Raw genomic sequence first — 19589 nt, 5'->3', positions numbered from 1 at the left:
TGTTGGCGGAACAAAGTAGAGGCTTAAGCAGTTTGAAAATGTAAAAACTTATGTTAAAAATAAAAACCTTTTTTGGGCTTTTTCTTTTCTTTTTGTTGCCCAGGCTACAGTGCTGTGTCATCAGCCTAGCTCACAGCAACCTCACAGTCCTGGGTTCGAGCAATCATCCTGCTTTAGTCTTCCGAGTAGCTGGGACTACAGGTCTCCACTCTAGTATCTGGCTAATTTTTTCTATTTTTAGTGGAGTGAGGGGCCTCACTTTTGCTCAAACTCCTGCGCTCAAGTGATCCTCTCCTGCCTCAGCCTCCCAGAGTGCTAGGATTACACACCCATTCCACTGTGCCTGGCCCCTACATATAAGTGTTCCAAACAGATTGCTTTCTTGATTAAATTTTCCTTAGAGAAATGTTCAAAGTAGATCACATTTTCTACCACTAAGTTCACAGTATAAAAAACATCAAATAAAAGCATAACTAGTTTAGAATGAAGCATTCTCTGCTAAACAATGTGAAAGCAGAAAACCTGAGTTAACGAGAGATTAACATATCAAAATGCAATTTTATTTTAAGGTTTATCAGCATATATCAATAGATTGTGAATGTTCTTATAGTAAGAAATGCATTATTAATTTTATTTGCAATACCAGAAAATAATCTTTGAATAAAAATGTAACTATTGAAAGATCAAAGGAAAATAAAAGCCAGTCTTGTCGTTTGCATTGGCAATGCAAGCCCCGTCTTTTCCATTAATTACATAGACAACCATGTCCTTTAACATTTCATCTAAAATATTACTGATTTTTACTGAAACTATTTTATAATTCATTTTCTTCTAAAAGGTCCAACATCAATCATGAAGGGTATTAAAGATATCATTAGAACCCTTTCTCTAGAAAAACACCAGCATAGAAAAGCCATTGGTCATTTCAAGTTTTGATTTTAAAAAAGATAAACACACACAAAATATACCAGTGACAATTCATTCCACAAACTCGGCAGGGAATGCCGGGGCGTGAGAAGATGCTTACAGAAGCCTCCTGGGGGAGTCTCTTCTTTCTGGATAGGCCTCAGGGTCAGCCTTAGTCAAAAGTATAATGTGGTTTTTAAAGTGACAGATGGCTTTCAAACCTATGAAAAGCTGTATTCTTAAAGCACAGACATCCATACTGATAGGTGGGCAAGCCTAGCAAAGGAAAAAAAAAAAAAATCACAAAAGTGCACTTCAATCTTCAAAAAGCAGTCTGCTTATTTGGTAAAATCTCTTTGGCTCCCTCCACAAGAGCCCCCCCACCGCCAAAAAAATAATCCAAACACCTATTCTTAACAGAGTAAGGAGTTATCTGAACCTACGTAACCAATGACCTATTTTATAGAGCTACTCAGTCCACAAACTCTGTATTTGTTGATTGAATAAAAGCAGAAGGAGGGCCCCCAGCTGCAGAGACTATAGAGGTTTGGAGTGGCTCCAAAGATCCCTCCGGGAGGGCAGCCCTGGCTGGTAAGCAGCCACCCAGGGAAATCACCACCAACAGCAGGCTGGCTCAGGGGTATGCCCACGTGCAATTTCTAGGCAAAATCAGACAGTGTAACAGGACATTCTACTGCAGAGTAAATAAAATGGTTTCTATGTGGATGGACGTGTGCAAGAAATGCTTGTACGCTGGTCTGGATGGCCCTCAGGTGCGAACAGTGCCTGGACTGGACGACAGGCTGGGGCATGTCAGGTAAACTGGAAGAGCCAGGCTCCTGCTTTTGTACTGGACCACTGATTCTAGTAGAATGGACCAGAAAGATCATAAACAGCTCTTTCTAGGAGCTTACAAATTGCCCCACCCGGCCCTGCCCTCTCACCATTAGCCATGTTTAGATTCTGAGGTCATCTTCATCATCCCTTCATACAAAGTAGCTGGGGAAATGCCTCCGTCTATATTTTCATTCCTAAAAATAGTTAAAGTGGCTGTGGCTAGTGCTAAGGAGCCAGAATTTCAGAGGGAAGGGAGATAATGACCACGTGTTCTTTTGACCAGACTCTGAGGTTCTGAAACCTTTCTCAGACACCACAGATCCCAATGCCTGAGTCAGCAAGAGAGCGAAGCGTGTGCTATTCACGTGGCATCTAGGATTTCAGAACTGATGGAGCTGCAGGGAAGGGGGAGCCACAAAGTGTTATCATCACTGTCCTTCCCTCTCCCACCTCCACTGGCCTCAGAGCAGCACGTCCCACCAGCTGCCCACCTCTCTTACTGCTCTTTCCCATCTTTTCCTAGTTCCTTCCCTCTGGTTTTATGAGACTCTGGGAAGATATGCAATTAAGATTTTCAAATGCAGATTGATCTTACCTCAATCTATTATGTAACCTAGAGTGCACCATCACCCCCTGCATGAGCCTATGCCTTTCTACCTTAAAAAAGGCAAGGTGCAGGGAGCAGAGAAGAAACAAAGGATGGAAGCTTTATGTAATCTTTGTCACCTTTCCATTTTTACCAGGGAAATAACTCCCTTGCTCCTTTGTAAAAATAATCTCTTATAAAGGCTGTGTGTGTATCTTTCACACAAAGGCAGAGAAATCTGGTTTCCCAAGAGGTGGAAGGCAGGCAGTTAGCCTGGTCAGCAACAGAAAACTACAGCCAGGCCCTGGCAAAAAGGAGTCACTGAGAACTCGAGAGACCACGCTTTCCATGAAAATGCGACCTGGGCGACAGTGACTGGCAGAGTGACTCAGCCACACCAGACACATAATCATCCCTGTACAAGGCTTATTCTTCCAAAAAAGTAGTTCCAGGGTCTAGGTAGACACAAACCAACTTTTGAAATATCGTGATTTAGGGGTTTCTTGCGGCATGTATCCACATAACAAACAGCCATTCCAATGGCTGGTATCACAAATGTGGAACAGCATAGATGAATATCATGCAATATCATCACTGAATTTCTCAGAACAGAAATTCAAGGTCAGAAAATATAGAATTTCATCATAAAAATGCCTACATTTATTTTGTGGGCAAGAGCTTTTCAGATGCTAAGCACATTACTTCTAACTAAAAATGAGGTTATTGATGTAGCATATCCATTAACTCAGATGAAGTACTGAAAGTTGTCAAAGGCTTATAAAATGACAGAAGAGTTACAGGCATATCTGATAATAGTACAAATAAATCATTTTAAATGCACTTTATTCAATTTCATGCTCTTGAGTATATTGATTGCTGTATTGTTTTAACAGCTCTGTAAAATTGCTACCAATATTTCTGTTAAAAAAATAAAATAGTATACCATAGTTTTGAACTGCTCTAAATTTACACTATATATATGCTCTATCAAACTATAAAAACTATGTACTGAACCAATTCTGAGTGAAATGCTTTCAAGGAATCTTAAAAACGGTTTTAGTATTTTACATCCAACAGTTGTAATTCAATACATAAGATAACCTTAAGACCTTTAGTCCTTGCCAAGCTTAGGCCTAAGAGCAAATCTGTGCGCATTCACGTATTCCTTTTGGATCTTAAGTTCTCACTGTCTTCATAAGCCACTTCTGACCTTCAGGGTGGTATCCATGTACGGGTCTTCCTCACGAGCTGCTGCTGCGCTGCACCGCACTGTGAAACACTGCAGGTTGTTGCTAAGGAAGAAGACAGAGGCCGCTGAGCCAAGTGGAGGCCAACATGCCCACCGTGGGACAGGGTGGGGGTGGGGGGAAGCTGGGGGAAGGAGGTGGGAGAGGACTCAAGTACTCAAATGTTGCCAAGTTAAATTGCTTCTCCACAAGACAGCCTCTCAGAATCCATTTGATGTATTTAAAAAAACAAAAAACCATGTAACTGGTCCCCACCCTACTCCAGTGAATCAGAATCTCTAGGGCTAACCCTGGACACGTGCTATTTCTACAAAGTTCCATGTATGACTCTGATGTACACCCCTAGTAAGTCAAGGTCCTCAATTTACAAATAAAATGATGCCCCCTAGCTCGGCCGGCCCAGGGCACAGACGGCTTACTATCCAAACCAAGATGAGAGCCTGTTTCCCTGACTGTTGTTCTACCTTACCCATCTCAGGATGAAATTCACCTTGGATTACACAAGGCCAACAGACTCAGATGGTACAAACCACAAACCCAGTGATAGAACTGAAAATGAAAAACAGTGTGAAAGAATGTGAGAACTACTGACACCAGCAGAATAAAGATCAGATGATGGAAGGTTCACGACTAGTCCACTGCCTCTGTGGAGAGTCGTACCAGTTATACACATATCCCAGATCTCCTGACTCCTCACACTCCACTACCTCCCTCTACAACCCAGGCTGCTTCTCCACTGTAAAAGAACCTAGGGACACCACAGGAAGTGCCTGGTTATCATCTGTTGCCATTGATTAAAAAGTTAATTAACTTAGAAATTGCTACAAAACTTATCTTGTAGCAGATTTGCAAGAATGATTTTTAAAATCAAACCAGAAAGTAACAGAAAGTAAAGATGAACTTTTTGAAATAAAAAAAGAAATAAAAGACCAAAGCAAACCTAACAGTTCTATATTAAAGTACAAGAAATACTTCTTCAGCAAGAATGGCATTCTAACATTTCAGTTGAGAGACTTTCCACAAAGTAAGTGAGAGATATTCAGGTCTGTCCCCATCTGTTGGTTCTTCCCCTTCAGCCTCAGCCCACGGCCACCTCTGTCCATTTCCATAAAGGCTTAGGAAATGACTTCTGAGTCCTGACAATAAATAACCAGGACAGCCGCACCCCCATTTAGAAACCTTAAGTCGGCAACCTTGGAAGTAAAGAAAGAGTGGGGAGGAAAAAAAAAAAACACCTGCAGGAGGTCTAGAATGACAGGTGAGAATAGACATGACCACAAAGATAAATGACGATTAGGTTCTAGAGATAAAAAGGCAGGGTCTTCTGACTCACCTCCACCTACAGGAACCCAGCCTGTTCACTATCATTAGAATACTAAGTATAAGTATGAAGAAGATAAAAAGAAACGGAAAGCCATCCAGGATACACTCTGCTGCTAGCCATACAGCAAGTTACTGAATAGTGGGCTCAGTATGATCCACATCTGTAAAAAATAAGGCATAGTAATACATGCACTGCAAAAAAAAGATGTGTGAGTATACGCCAATTGTATATATGGTTGACTCTGGGGAGTGTGATTTCATGGTGGGCTTTTCTAGTTATATAATCTGTAAAGTTGGCATTTTATATTTTACTTTATTCCCTGATTCTTAAAAAAAAAATTAGCAATACTTTTGTTTTTTTGGTGTTAACATAATCTTCAAAAAACTTCTCAAAATAACTTTATGGAACAAGATTCTTCTAAAATATCTATTCCGTAAAATAAATATGTATGACTGAGTTCAATAATGTAAAATTTTAAAAATAGGACTGGGGGGTCCTGGTTAAGAATTTGGATTTAGGGTGGTGCCTATGGCTCAAATGAATAGGGCGCCAGCCCCATATACTGGAGGTGGTGGGTTCAAACCCAGCCCCAACCAAAAAAAAAAAAAAAAAAGAAATAATTTGAATTTACATATAACTGCTATTCTAATATCTAACAGGTGTGTCCAATTTATGGCCTTCAAGCCACATGCAGATTATTTGAGGACTATTTTGCTTATCTGTGGAGTGGCAGATCATGCAAAGTATGCGTGGACTTTTTCTTTTGCTTCTGTTAGTGCTTGTGTATTCAATGTGTGACCCAGGACAACTCCTATTCTTCTAATGTATAGCAGAAAAGAAAAAAGAAAAAAGCCTGGAACTCTAATAGTTTCACAGTCAAGTTAATGTTATCAGAGTATCATTTGGTACTGATGTAAGAAAACCCCAAAATTTCCTTCTTGGAGGCAGTCAAAAATACACCAACTGTAAGTCCTTTCAAACCCTCATAACACTACGTGTTCAGCACTCTACATTTCAAATTGGTTCACGACTTATACAGACAGAGATGGGGCAATAAAGGAAGTGGGTTCGCTATGCAATTCTCAGTGCCGTGTGTGTGTGTGTGTGTGTGTGTGTGTGTGTGTGTGTGCGCGCGCGCACGCAATCAAGAGGAGAAAAGATGGACAGTCTTCTGCATCAATATTTTGGGAAAGAAATTAGTATTTTTATCCTTCCTAGTCCTTGGTTTTTGAAATGCTAGTTTCCTGGGTTCTTTTGCATCCTTAAAGATCTTTCTCTTTCTCCTATACCTTACTAAACATGACATCACCAGAGTTTAGTTCTCCAATGACTCTTCCCTGTCTACCTACACACTCTTGGGATCTTGCTCAGTAATTTGATAATCAGCTTTTTTTTTTTTTTTTTTTTTAGAGACAGAGTCTCACTTTGTCACTCTCGGTACAGTGCCGTAGCGTCACAGCTCACAGCAACCTCCAGCTCTTGGGCTTAGGCAATTTTCTTGCCTCAGCCTCCGGAGTAGCTGGGACCACAGGTGCCTGCCACAATGCCTGGCTATTTTTTGTTGCAGATTGGCCGGGGCCGGGTTTGAACTTGCCACCCTGGGGCCAGCGCCCTACTCACTGAGCCACAGGTGCCACCCCTAATCAGCTCTTTTTTGATGGTAACAAAACGTCTAAGCTTTCTTCTCTACCCTAAGCTACAGTTCTATGGGTCCAAAAGCCTACTTAACATTCCTTTTCCATAGTCCATAAGCATCTCAAATTCAAATGTCTAAACCAAACTTCTTTCAGTCCACATTACACTGGCCTCCACTCTTTTTTAAAAGCAGTCTCAAAACCCTGGTGATGTTTTTCATGCCTCCTCCATCCCCATTATCCCATAAAACACCCTGTTACTGCTCCTGTCAAAGATCTCCTATCCATCCTTTTCTATGACTGAGCACAGCCCCTTAATCTCCTCGCCTGAACCATTTCAATCACTTATTTAGTATGTTTGATCCTTCCTCCACAAGAGCCACCACTAATTTTCCTAAAGCAATGTGCCCATCACATCATTTTTTCTGGTCAAAATCTTAAAATAAAACACCTTACTTTTCAAAGCTTTGAGCTCCCTCTCAAGCATTATTCTCACCACTTCTCTACTTTTCAGCTTCTTCATATTTAAAAAACATCATCATACAACACTTTGGAAATTGGGAAGACCAGGTAACTCCATATGGATCACTTAAGAAACACACTTCCATGGGCAGCATTTGTCCTTAAACCAGAAGTGAGGAGGACAGGGGCGCATGGTCACTAAGAGCAGGTATCAGAATCGTCAGATGAGCTCTCTGCAGTTGGAAGTACACTCTAGCACCTGCTGGAGATTCTGATAGTGCCATTCAGCTGTAGAGGGAAAAAAAATCACTGTCTTGTGCAATTCATTGTTAGCTATCCTGAAAAACTGGGTATGGCCTTTGTTTATGGCCTTCCCTCTATCTGCAAAGCCCAACTCTCCCAATCTCTATCCTTCGCAGTTCTAGCTAGTTTTCAGGACTCGCTTCAGACACAACCACCTATCTACAACTTCTCCGTGTGAGTCAGCTGGAAGTAATTTCCCTCCTCCCAGTGCCCACAGCACTTCAGGAAGTCTTGAGACTTTCCCCACAAATCTCCTAGTGTTTGCGCCCCTTGTACTTGTCAAGTCTCTAACCTTTTCTTATATTCCTTTAGAAAGCAGCAGGTCTACCTTATTCATGGTTACACAGTCAGAAGGCACAGGCAGTGCCTTGAACATCATCAAAGCTAAAAAAAAAAAAAAAAAAGGGAAATAGAACCAAAAGCATCACTTGCTGCTCAGAATAAAGGAAGTAACATCAAACTCCTGCTCTGCTCAGGAACTCCGTCCCCATGCCAGCTTACTAGGGTAAGGCAACTCAGAAGACATCTGCCGTTCACTGGCACATGGCTTTGGCCAATCCCGACCTACTTCCCCATAGGTACTAATCAAGGAGTAGAATCAATCCTTCTGGCCCCTTTTCAATTCGAAACCCTTATGAAGTAACTCAATTGATACTGAAAAAATGTGGAAAATCTAAAAAGATGCCCTGACCGGCCCTGGTGACCTTTTACTACAATTCGTGATCCTCAGCCAGACTAAGGAAACAAAAAAGACAAAACCGGAGTCTAAATCCTGGACATTGCAAAGGTAGGTATAGGACGTCAAAAACCAGCTTGGAAAAGCCAGATGTAACTCTGTCACCATGCTCCATGCCAGTTCAACGATTCTCAGTTAAAGATTTAGGGAGCACCTCGAAAATTTACAGAAAAACAAGTGACCAGAAGGCCAGCAGGTAACACTGTGACGGTACCTTGTAATGACGTGCAAGAATTGTGGCGTGAGAACTGCCTGCTGAGACTTCTCGGGATAGTGGTAGACTGACATCAACTCGACAGATTTCACAACCATGTAGAGATAACCCACGTGGGGCAAGGAGAAAAAACAAAAGAGACTCAGCAACTCTTTCTCCTGAGACAGATTTTTTCCATCAGAAGTAAAACAACCTGCGTGCAGAAATGGAAGAAATAAATACCATGAAACCAATAAATGAAAGGAAAGAAGCAACATTATTTTTTCCATATGTGTTTGAAATTTTTCATAACCAAAAGTTTTTAAAAAGTACTCCACCAACTGGTACTCTTCAAGGACACCCATAAACCGCAGAAATCTCATTTTGCCCAAAGCTGACTGCCCAGTTCTTGTCTCTCTCACACATTTGTGTTCTAACCAATCAGAGGGAGACCGCTCACTAGTCTCCACACGTATGTAATTTTACACTTTACACATGTTAGTAAGATATTACACTTAGGTCTATCTTACTAAAATTTCCACCTTCTAAAAATTCTATGCATCGGTTAGGGCCCAGCTCAAACAATCATCATTAGCCTGGTTAGTAAATATTCACCAGGTACCGATCAGGCACTGCCGTTCTGAGTTCTAGGGATCCAACAGTGTGCAAGGCAAGGTCACTGCTTTCACGGAGCCTTCGTTCTAGTGATGGGGATTGGGATGGAGAAAAAAGTGAACAGCGCAGTGTGTGGAGCAAGGATACTTTAAACTGAGAGGTCAGGGAAGTCCTCTGTGATACACTTCAGCTGTGAGTTGAAAAAACCCAAATGAGCCTGTCATGCAAGATCTGAGGAAATATATTTCTAAACGCAGGAAGAGCCAGTGAGAGGTCTTAGATAAGGGTGCACTTGGCATACCTGGGGAGGTCAGGTCACTATGGACAGAGAGGAGTAAGCAGGGTGAGAGTGGGACAAGATGAGCGCAGAGTTGGGTCAAGCAGGCCCTGGAATAGACTTGGGACTTGTACTCCAAATGCTAAGGGAATTCACTCGATAAGGAGATGACCCTCTCCAGCCCTGTCTCACACACCACCTCCTGTTCCACTCTCCCCAGTCTGGCTTCTCTCAGTTCCTCAAACACTGAGTCTCCCTCAGCAGCAACCTTTGCTGCTTCCTCTGCACAGAAGGCTCTCTTCCCCTCCCCTGCACCAACTGTTATTCCCAAGTCAGCCCAATTCACCCTGAACATCCTTTTCCTCAGGAAGCCTTCCCTGACCTCAGAGTGCTGAGATCAGGGTCTTTTGTTACAAGCTCTCATACTGGAGTTCCTTTCCCACAGAGCACTCATTTCAGGGTACAACTGTCTTTTTGCAACAATGCAGTTAATGTCTGCCTTCCCCTATCAATTAACTCTGTAAGCGCAAGCACTTTGCTCACTGTTGGCTCCCTAGTATTCAGCACAACACTCAACAGAGTAGGCATTTGATAAATATTTAGTAAAGAAAAAAATTAATGAAGCTCATAAAGTCATTTAATTGGAATAATACTTATACCTTTTTCTAGATAACATCTAAAGATGTTTCGCAGACAAGGACTAAGTGCAGAGTCTATTAGTGATTCTCAATCTTGGTGCCCACTGGACTCTTGGGGAACTTTTAAAAAACTGATGCTAGGCCAGAGGCAGTGGCTCCCACCTATAATCCTAGCCCTCTGGGAGGTCAAAGCAGGAGGATCGGTTGAAGTCAGGAGTTAGAGACCAGCCTGAGCGAAGTGAGATTCCATCTCCACTAAAAATAGAAAGATTAACCAGGCATGGTGGCGCATGCCCATAGTTTCAGCTACTTGGGAGGCTGAGAAGGGAGGATTACTTGAACCAAGACTTTGAGATAACTGTGAGCTAAGTTGAGGCCATGGCTTTCTAGGGTGGGCAACACAGTGAGACTCTTAAAAAAAAAAAAATAATGCCTAGGCCCCATAATTGACCAATTAAGTCAGAATATCCACCATGTAGAACCTGGGCATTAAAACTTTAGCAGTATCTGGTGAGTCCGATATGCAGCAGGAACCACCTCTCTAAAGGAATTTCCATTCAGTCCACATTTTCCCACCTTGCTTAAGACCACTGTAAGAAACTTTGCCAACTAGAACCCAGATATATCTCAGCTCTAATAGGGCTCTGATCTCCTTTTTGAGGCTAGAATTTAAAAAGGGAAATGGATTCTGTCTGTCCACTCTCTCCATGGCTTCTCCTAGCAGAGATGACTTCCTTTTCAGTGCTCACAAGTGTTTGTAAGGACCTTGTCCAAGGCCACAGGGAGACTCAGTGAAGAAACAAATGTACCACCCACACTGGTCCCCTACCCATCCAGAGCCTTTGCACCTTACTGCACCGTCACACTCCTGTTCTGTCAAACGTACCTGTCTGGTAAATGGGTAGCAGCTGAAGGGAATGCAACTTGATGTCATCAGGTAAAACATAGGATGAGATATCGGGAGCAAAACGTCTGTGGGTTGAAAAAGAAGGCGAAATCTAATTTCCAAGTACTAGAAGCCGGGGCATATATATATATATTAAATACTGGTAAATAAAAAGCTCTCTAATACCTATATAGCAGGTGCTGAACATGGAAATATTGTAGTTTTTCATCAGCTAATCCCGTAGACTCCAGTGTAACCGATAATCCAGACTGTTCACTTTTTTTACCAAGAAGTTCCATGGGTTTTTGGCAGATAACAAAATCATCTGACTCGAGCTGTGAAATTTTATTATTGATGCCTTAAAAAAACAAAATTTAAGAGTTAAACAACTTCAAGTACTACTATCTGCTTAAATGAAAATTGGATTTCACCATATCTTCCCACCAATTAAGCATACTCACAGTAATTTTATTTATTTATATACACACACACACACACGTCACAGATGTAGAAGGTAGTGTGGTTTTGAAAAGCCTTAGCACTTGCTCATTTATTCCCCACAACAACTAAGAAAGTACAACAGGATGGGTGTTAACATTCCCATTTTACACATGAGGAAACTGAAACTCAGAGATGGTGTTACCAACTCAAGGTCAATCAATTAGTACATATAGGAACTAGGCCTAGAAACTCTCACCTAGTAGAGCCTTTTCCATTACTTCTATTGACAAATATATGTAGAAATACAATTATAAGCTACAGCATAAGATACAGACAGCCAGATCATGAACCCAAACCCCATGTAACAGGAATAACTAAATGTATAAATCAGGGGTGTCTGATATAAGACACCTTTTTATTTAGCTGATCAGCTTTCATTAGTGTTTGTGTGTTAAATGTGTGGCCCAAGACAACTCTTATTCTTCCAAGGTGTGGCAGCCAAGAAAAAGGTTGGATCCCCCTGCTATAAATAATGTGGTTTGATACCATATAGACTAGAGTCCTCCAGAGATTCCCAAAGGTCAAGGTTTTCTCTAGACCTAAAAGAAGACAGCAAGTTAAATTCATCACTTACCTTCTGTCTGTTTCACTGGATTGCTGCTCTTACGTGGATGGTGGTTAACTCTTTCTGCAATTTTAGCGTCTGACTCCAGTTTTAGGATTAAGACTTCCAAGTCTGACATGACACCAACATGTCCAACACAGTAAGAAATTTCGACAGGAGTGATATTATCTACGTGTATAATTAAAGAGCGTTCGAAGTCCAACATGGAGAATTCCTCATCGACGATATGACGCTTCAAACTAAACAAGACTAACTTATTTGTGCAGCCGACAAGAAGGTCTCCTTTCACAGGGCAACAGGAAAGGCACAAGGGGGCCTCAGAAAGCGGCATCTCAACAATAGACATCTGGTCTCTGAAGGCTTCCCTGAAGGAAGCCTCCACGTTGTGACCGACCATGCGAATACACACGCGGGAGTTCTCAGTCCTTTTACTTCTCCAGTTCACATACACACGCAGAAATGTAGCTTTGTTTTTCTCTTCAATTGCTACCAAATAGTCTCCTGAGAAGGAAGTAAGATTATACTTAGAATCTGTAATTGGAAACACAACTTACCTCACTTATTAATGAATTCTACCACAAATGGCTGAATGAAAGACCCAATAGAACAAAACTCTAAACAAAATCTTAGTTGTATTTTTAACCAACTTTAGGCATTGAGTTCTACAATCTCTTCCCATCTCTCCATTTTAGTGGCTTAATTATCCATGTAACAGAAATTTTACATTTTATTCCTTATAATAGCTCTAAGCGTTTACTACAACTCTAAATCTACAGCTCCAACAAAGCTCAACTGACGAAGACTTCAGGAATATTAGGGTGACCCTGAAATTAAGTATAAATTAAGGAATTCAGAGGTTAATGGAACTTATACTCCAACCTTTCTTTCCACAAAAGTCACAGCTCTGGGAAAAAGGATAAAGCTGCAAATATAAAAGAAAATATAAATCCAAATTAATTTTCTCTTAATTGTTGATTGAGCTTTCTTCTTTTATTGGTTTCTGGGTTGTTTTATTTTATTTTTTTTGAGACAGAACCTCACTTAGTCACCTTGGTAGAGTGGTGTGGGGTCACAGCTCACAGCAACCTTAGACTCTTGGGCTTAAATGATTCTCTTGCCTCAGCCTTCCAAGTAGCTGGGACTACAGGAGCCTGCCACAATGCCCGGCTATTTTTTAGATATGGGTCTCACTCTTGTTCAGGCTGGTCTTGAACCAGTGAGCTCAGGCAATCCACCTGCCTCAGCCTCCCTTGTGCAAAGATTACAAGTGTGAACTTCCTTAACTTACACAAGTAACATATGTTAGTTGTGAGCAGTCAAAATGGTAAAGTGGTAAAGAGAGGCAAAATGAAAAGCATAGTGACCTCCCCGCTAGAGGCCCAGCCCTGAGGGCCTAATGTTGACACACTGCCTGGTGTTGGCCTTCTACCTCTTCCTCTCACATAAATAAAAATCACAGAGGGGTATTCTCTTGCCTTTTTATTTTAACCAAATGGAATCACACTAAATATATTTAACAATCTGCTACTTTTTAAAGTTATCAATAAATCTTTCCATCCAGATTGATATGTATACTCTAATATCTATAAAATAGCCCATATATACATGTACCATAATTTATTCAACAATTCACCAATTGATAATCAATTATTTACAGCTTTTTTTTTTTTTTTGCCACCTTGCTTCATATTGTACTAAATAGGTCTATACCTATCCATTTATTTACGGGGGTATCTGTTTTAATGGCATAGATTCCCAAAAGTGAGAATGTTGTGCTAAAGGGCAGGTGCATTTTAAATTTTAATAATGATTGCCAGGTAACTACATAACAGAAATACATGTTGCCAGTGGCGCTGTTGGAATGTACCTGCTTACCCACATCTTCACCTAGCACTGGCTCTATCTGATGGGGAAAACACAGGCTCTGACAGTTATTATAATTTACATTTCCCTGACCACTTACAAAGCCAGCCATCTTTTCCTATGCTTATCAGCCATGTATAGTTTCTCTTCTGCAAATTGTTCACTTTTATTAGGTTGTTGATTTGGTTTTCAAATCAAGCAATTATAGCTCTTTGAGAAAAAGGGACATTAACCCTCTGCTGACCAAAGGGTTTACTGGATAGTAAACAGTTTTTGGTAGTCTACTGTTTGATTTTGACTTTGCTTATGGCACCTCTTACCACACGATTTTTATGTACCCAAATACGTATCTTTTCCTTCTTGGAAAATCTGCAGTGGGTTTTGAAGCCCTACCTACTTTGTCCTCTAACCTCAAAGTTTATTTAAAAAAAAAAAAATACTTTTTAGCTGATGAATGATTTAAAAAAAAAAAACCCTGAAAATATTTCGTGCTTGGGTGAAAGACTTTCTTTCCTTTATCAAATACTTTTTAAAATTTTATCTAAAAATAAAATGCTGGGGTCAGCGCCTGTAGCTCAAGCGGTTAGGGCACATACACCGGAGCTGGCGGGTTTGACTCCAGCCTGGGTCCACCAAACCATGACAACTACAACCAAAAAATAGCTGGGCACTGTGGTGAGCGCCTGTAGTCCCAGCTACGTGGGAGGCTGAGGCAAGAGAATCACTTAAGCCGAAGAGTTAGAGGTTGCTGTAAGCTGTGACGCCACGACACTCTACTCATGGCAACAGCTTGAGACTCAGTCTTAAAAAAACAAAACAAACAAACAAAAAAAACCCTGAAAATATTTCCTGCTTGGATAAAAGACCTACAAAACCCTTTTTTTCCTTTATAAAATACTTTTAAAAATTTTATTTTCAATACATTTAGGGGGTACAAAAGGATTTTTGTTACACGGATGAATTGTATAGGGAAAAAAAAATCTAAGCTTTCAGTGTACCTGTGACCTAAATAGTGTACATTGTACTCAAGCGTTTTTCATCCTCAATCCCTCTTCCTCCTTCTGAGTCTCCAATATTCATTACACCACCCTGAATGACCACACATACCCACTGCTTAGCTCCCTCTTATAAGTTAGCACACGCGATGTTTGGTTTTTTTGTTTGCAAAGCATTTATAGTAAACATAAATGTCTGCTATATGATTCCATTTTTTGACAGGGGGAGTCTGCTACAGAGGAGGACTCTGAGCACTGACAGCAGGAATCCCCAGGCTCCAGTTACTGTGAATGGGAGGAAGGGGGCAGAAGGGAAAGCTGAAAAGTGGAAAACAAGTCATCTGAACATCAGCACAGCCAGGAGTTAGCCCTGTTTGTGTTCAATTATGTGAGGATTAATAGAAGCTGTACCCAGGGGCTGAAGTCCAGATGCTTAACTGAAAGTTACCCTTGAACTATATGATCCATAATGCTAATGCCATCCCACATGACTCCTGAGCTTTAAGGCAGCCTAGTGGATTATAAAACCTTCTTTGTTCTTCTAAGCCTCACTGAGGTTACCAGGCTACTCAGGGCACATACACTGCACCCAGTGTAGCTCTAGACCAATGGTTCTCAGTTTTGGCTAAACATTTAACGCATTCCAAGGCCGGCCTCAATCCAGGGGAACATACTATATCTATGAGCACACGACCCAGGCATGGGGACTTCCTAATGTTTCCCAGAGGTGATTCTTATGCATAGGTGGTAGACATCTCTGGATCACAGGAATCATCACTACTGTCAGGCAAGAAAGCTAGAGATTTACGTAATGCCTGCCACTTCAAATTCCAGAACAAGCAAGCATTTGGAAGAATGGGGCGAATCATGTAAACATCGTCTCTGTGTGTCCGTCTTCTCTTGTCTCTCTTTCCTGCATTCGTGCACAAGTTGAAACTGGTAAATTTGCCACTCAACAGAACCTGAAGGTGAGAACTCCTACTTCTAAAAGGGGAGAGATAGAGAAATCTACCAATATTGTAAAAGGCATTAGCATTAACAATGGATTTTATAAGAAAAACCAAAAGCAGAATCTTCCCGTTGAAAAGGAATTTACAGACCTAATGTGTGGTTTTCAAACAAGTCTGTGAACCAGTGCAGGCCCCGGCTGATGTCATCAGACAAAAAGAAAAAACAAGGACAACAAAGTAAGTTGCTCAGAAAGCTAACGGTATCCGATGTCTGGTGCTAAACAGTTTTTTTTTTCCTTCCCTTTTATGAATAATGGTGACAATAGGACTTATATTTTTTTAAACACAGGCATAATGTAGAGATATTGCCAGTTTGGTTCCAGACCAATAAAGTAAATAATGCAATGAGGAGTAATACGTTGTTTTCTCAGAGCATATGAGAGTTATGTTTATACTACACTGTGGTCTCCTACTTGTGTGACAGTATAATGTCTAAAAAAATTCAAGGTATGTACCTTAATTAAAAAATACCTCATTGCTGGGTGGTGCCTGTGGCTCAGTGAGTAGGGCGCCGGCCCCATATACGGAGGTTGGGGGGTTCAAACTGGGCCCTGGCCAAACTGCAATTAAAAAAACAAAAAACAAAAAAACCCAGCCAGGCGTGTGGCAGACTCCTGTAGTCCCAGCTACTTGGGAGGCTGACGCAAGAGCATCGCCTAGGCCCAAGAGCTGGAGGTTTCTGTGAGCTGTGACGCAAGGGCACTCTACCGAGGTGATAAAGTGAGACTCTGTCTCAAAAAACAAAACAAACCTCATTGCTAAAAAATGCTAACAATCATCTGATACTTCAGTGAGTCGTCATCCTTTTGCTAGGGGTAGGTCTTGCATTGTTGAAGGATACTGACTAAGAAGGATGGTGTTTGCCAAAGGTTAGGGCGGTTGTGGCAATTTCTTAAAATTAGACCACAAAGTGCCACATCGATTGACTCCTTTCACAAAAGACTTCTGGGCGGCTCGTGATGCTACCTGATGGCATTTTACTCAGGGTAGAACAACTCTCAAAACAGAAGTCAATCCTCTCAAACCCTGCCTCTGCTTTACCCACTTATGCAATATTTTAAATTCTTTGTTGAATTTCAACAACATTCATACTATCTTCACCAGTTTCTTTGAAACCACTTTCTCTGTTCATCCATAAGATGCAATTCTGCAACTATTCAAGTTTTATCATGAGACTGCAGCAATTCAGTCATATCTTCAGGATCTACTTCTAGCTCTTTTGCTATTCCCATCATATCTGCAGTTAGTTCCTCCAATGAAGTCTTAAATGCCTCATAGTCATCCATGAGGATTGGAATCAACTTCTTCCAAACTCCTGTTCACACTGTTGTTTTGACGTTCTCACGTGAAACACAAATGTTTTTAATGGCATCTAGAATGGTGAATCCTTTCCAGAACATTTACAATGTATTTTGCCCAGATCCATCAGAGGAAATCATTATCTGCGGCAGTATAGAGCCTTACAACATGTACATTTTAAATAGTAAAGACTTAGAAGTCAGAATTACTCCTTGATCTGTGGGCTACAGAATGGATGCTATGTTAGCAACTTAAAACAGTCATCTACTTAGACGTCTTCATCAGAGCTCTTGGGTGACCAAGAACATTGTTCCCTGAGCAGTAATATTTGGAAAGGAACAACTTTTTCTGAGCAGTCTCAACAGTGAGCTGAAAATATTTAGTAAACTATGCTGTAAACAGGTGTGCTATGATGTTCCACTTATAGAGCATAGGCAGAATAGATTTAGCATACTTTTTAAGGGCACTAGGGTTTTTGGAATGGTAAATAACCACTGGCTTCAACTTAAAGTCACCAGCTGCATTAGCCCCTAACAAGAGATTTCGCCCGTCCTTTGAACCTTTGAAACCAGACATTGATTCCTCTTTCCCATATATAAAAATCCTAGATAGCATTCTCTTCCAATAGAAGGCTGTATGGGCTCATTTGAAAATTTAGTGTTGTCACCTTCACTGATCTTGCCGAGATCTTCTGGATCACTTGTTGCAGTTTCATCTTGCTGCTTCACCTTGCATTTTTCAAGAGCCAACCTCTGCTAGCTGCAAACTTTTCTTCTGCAGGTTCCTCACCTCTCTCAGCCTTCAAAGAACTGAAGAGTCAGGGCCTTACTCTGGAGTAGCCTTTGGTTTTAGAGAATATTGTGGCTGGTTTGATTGACTTATTTTCCTTTTTAAACAGAAACAGAGACACAACGGTTTCTATAAATTCACACTGAATCAGCTGCAGCATAGGAATTAGATGCAAATTTTCAATCCTCCAGGTTCAAGTTCTGTTCTTCTGAGCCATCAGCTTTTCCAGATCAAATACAGCACTTTACACCCCTCTTTTAAAGTACAGGTCAAAATTAAGTGTTATAGGTAGTTAAAAGAATCCTAGAGTGAATTTTTTTGTAATCTGAAAAAACATTTATCTTTAAATGTCTTTTTCTAAAACAGGGATGCACCCACAAAGCACCCCTGTGCTACTTCACATTTCTGGTGGAAAAGCGTAGTGGCCGCCTCTACAGCTGTCTAAGATCTGAGTTCCAATTATACACTGTGTATTTAAAAAGCAGGATATAATGTGAGAAATAGAAATAGATGAAGATACAGCCCTGAAAGGACTGGGTCTTGTAATCCTAACACTTTGGAAGGTTTAGGCGGGAGGATCATTTGAGACCAGCCTAAGTAGAAAACTAAGACTCTGCCTCTACAAAAAAAAAAAAAAAAAAAAAAACAAAAAAACCCAGAAAAATCAGCCGGCGCAGTGGCAGGAGCCTGGAGTCCCAACTATTCACTGGGAGGCTGTGGCAGGATGATCTCTTGAGCCCAAGAGTTTGAGGCTGCAGGGTGCTATGATGACCCCACTGCATCCTGGAGAAACCCTTTCTTTACAAATAAAAAAAACTACCAAAAACTGTCATGAGTGGAGGTAAACTGTAAAAGCTGGGAGGATGTTGGGGTTCAGGATACAGTTCTCCTCTACTTCTACTTTTATATGTGTTTGACATTTTCTATACTACCAGAGTTGTGTCTGTGTCGTGTCCTGTTATTTTTTTTTTTTTTTTTGTCTAGAATGAATGGAATCCAGCTACAGGTCTTTCCGGCAAGGACTAAGAATGAGGAGGTGCGACCCGCCTCCCAGAAGCAGGTTCACGCCTTTGGTTGCCGGTCCACCAGCACCGCTCGGCGCACCTTAAGTAATCAGCGGCCAGACCCAACGAGACCCCTCGGCAAGTTCCGGGACGCACAAAGTGCCTTCCCCACCTACAGCCGCAGCAAGGACACGGGTCCGCTAGGGAGGAGGCCCCAAGCCGGGGCCCGGAACTCCCTGGCCCTCCAGGCTTACTCACCCGCCTCGCTGTAAGCCATGCGCAGCACTCGACCCAGAGTGGAGAAGGAGCATCTCGGCTGGCACAGCTCCTGGCCCGCCACGGCGAACGCCTCCACCTTGCAGCCCGCCGCCACGAAAAGCGCGTCGCGGCCCCCGCCGCAGAAACGCTCGGGCTCCAGCTTGCAGGGCACCACCTGCTGCGATCCGAACGGGTGCAGGTTGTACAACTGCACCATCCTGACGGCCTGCTGTGGGCCACCCGCCCCGCAGGGCCCCCAGAGTCCCGGCGCCTGCCGCGGAGACTTCCGCTCGCGAGTCTGCGGAGCCCAGTCACGTGAGCGCCATCCGGCCCCGCCTGCGGCTCCGCTTCTTAAAGAGGCCGCCGCCTGCCGTGGTGGGCGGCGTGGTGTGTTCACACCTGCCTGGCCCCGCCCCGCCCCTCCCGTGCTTGTGCCGGGCGGGGCTCTTGGCCCTGCCCCACAGAACCCGTTACAGCTCGGCGCTCCGCGGGTGGCGGGTGCGGGGATTGCTGTGTCCCTTTGTCTTTTCAGTTATTTACTTCTTTGAGACAGGCAGGATGTTTTGGTGCTTGAGTATGTTTCAACGTTTGATCCCCTGCTATCTTGTACCATTTCGTACTTGCTTCCGGGGCGCTACTCTTCCCGGTAGGATGGGGCTGC

At 42.1% G+C, this 19589-nt stretch overlaps 1 protein-coding gene across 8 annotated transcripts in view; it reads right to left on the bottom strand.

The window, feature by feature from the left end:
• The window catches only part of HPS3 (HPS3 biogenesis of lysosomal organelles complex 2 subunit 1), a 39805-nt gene extending 20586 nt beyond the window's left edge, over window positions 1-19219 (bottom strand). For 6 of the 8 annotated variants that reach the window (XR_008381690.1, XR_008381693.1, XR_008381691.1 and 3 more), the window contains exons 1-7: window positions 18929-19201; window positions 11720-12211; window positions 10831-11002; window positions 10645-10730; window positions 8250-8442; window positions 3540-3621; window positions 1028-1182 (exon numbers count right to left, since the gene is read on the bottom strand). Coding sequence is in view for 4 of the 8 variants with exons in the window: in XM_053599667.1 (XP_053455642.1) it covers window positions 1028-1182; window positions 3540-3621; window positions 8250-8442; window positions 10645-10730; window positions 10831-11002; window positions 11720-12211; window positions 18929-19145 (1397 nt within the window). In the remaining 4 variants the exon portion in view is untranslated. Of the gene's footprint in view, window positions 1-1027; window positions 1183-3539; window positions 3622-8249; window positions 8443-10644; window positions 10731-10830; window positions 11003-11719; window positions 12212-18928 lie in introns of all 8 variants that reach the window. The other 2 variants (XM_053599665.1, XM_053599666.1) reach the window with 2 other exon arrangements.
• Between the last annotated feature and the right edge of the window lie 370 nt (window positions 19220-19589).

This window comes from Nycticebus coucang, chromosome 8 (genome assembly GCF_027406575.1).
Source record: "Nycticebus coucang isolate mNycCou1 chromosome 8, mNycCou1.pri, whole genome shotgun sequence".
Taxonomy (NCBI): Eukaryota; Metazoa; Chordata; class Mammalia; order Primates; family Lorisidae; genus Nycticebus; species Nycticebus coucang.
The sequence above is the reverse complement of the archived record's forward strand: the minus strand, read 5'-3'. Positions and strand labels throughout refer to the sequence as shown.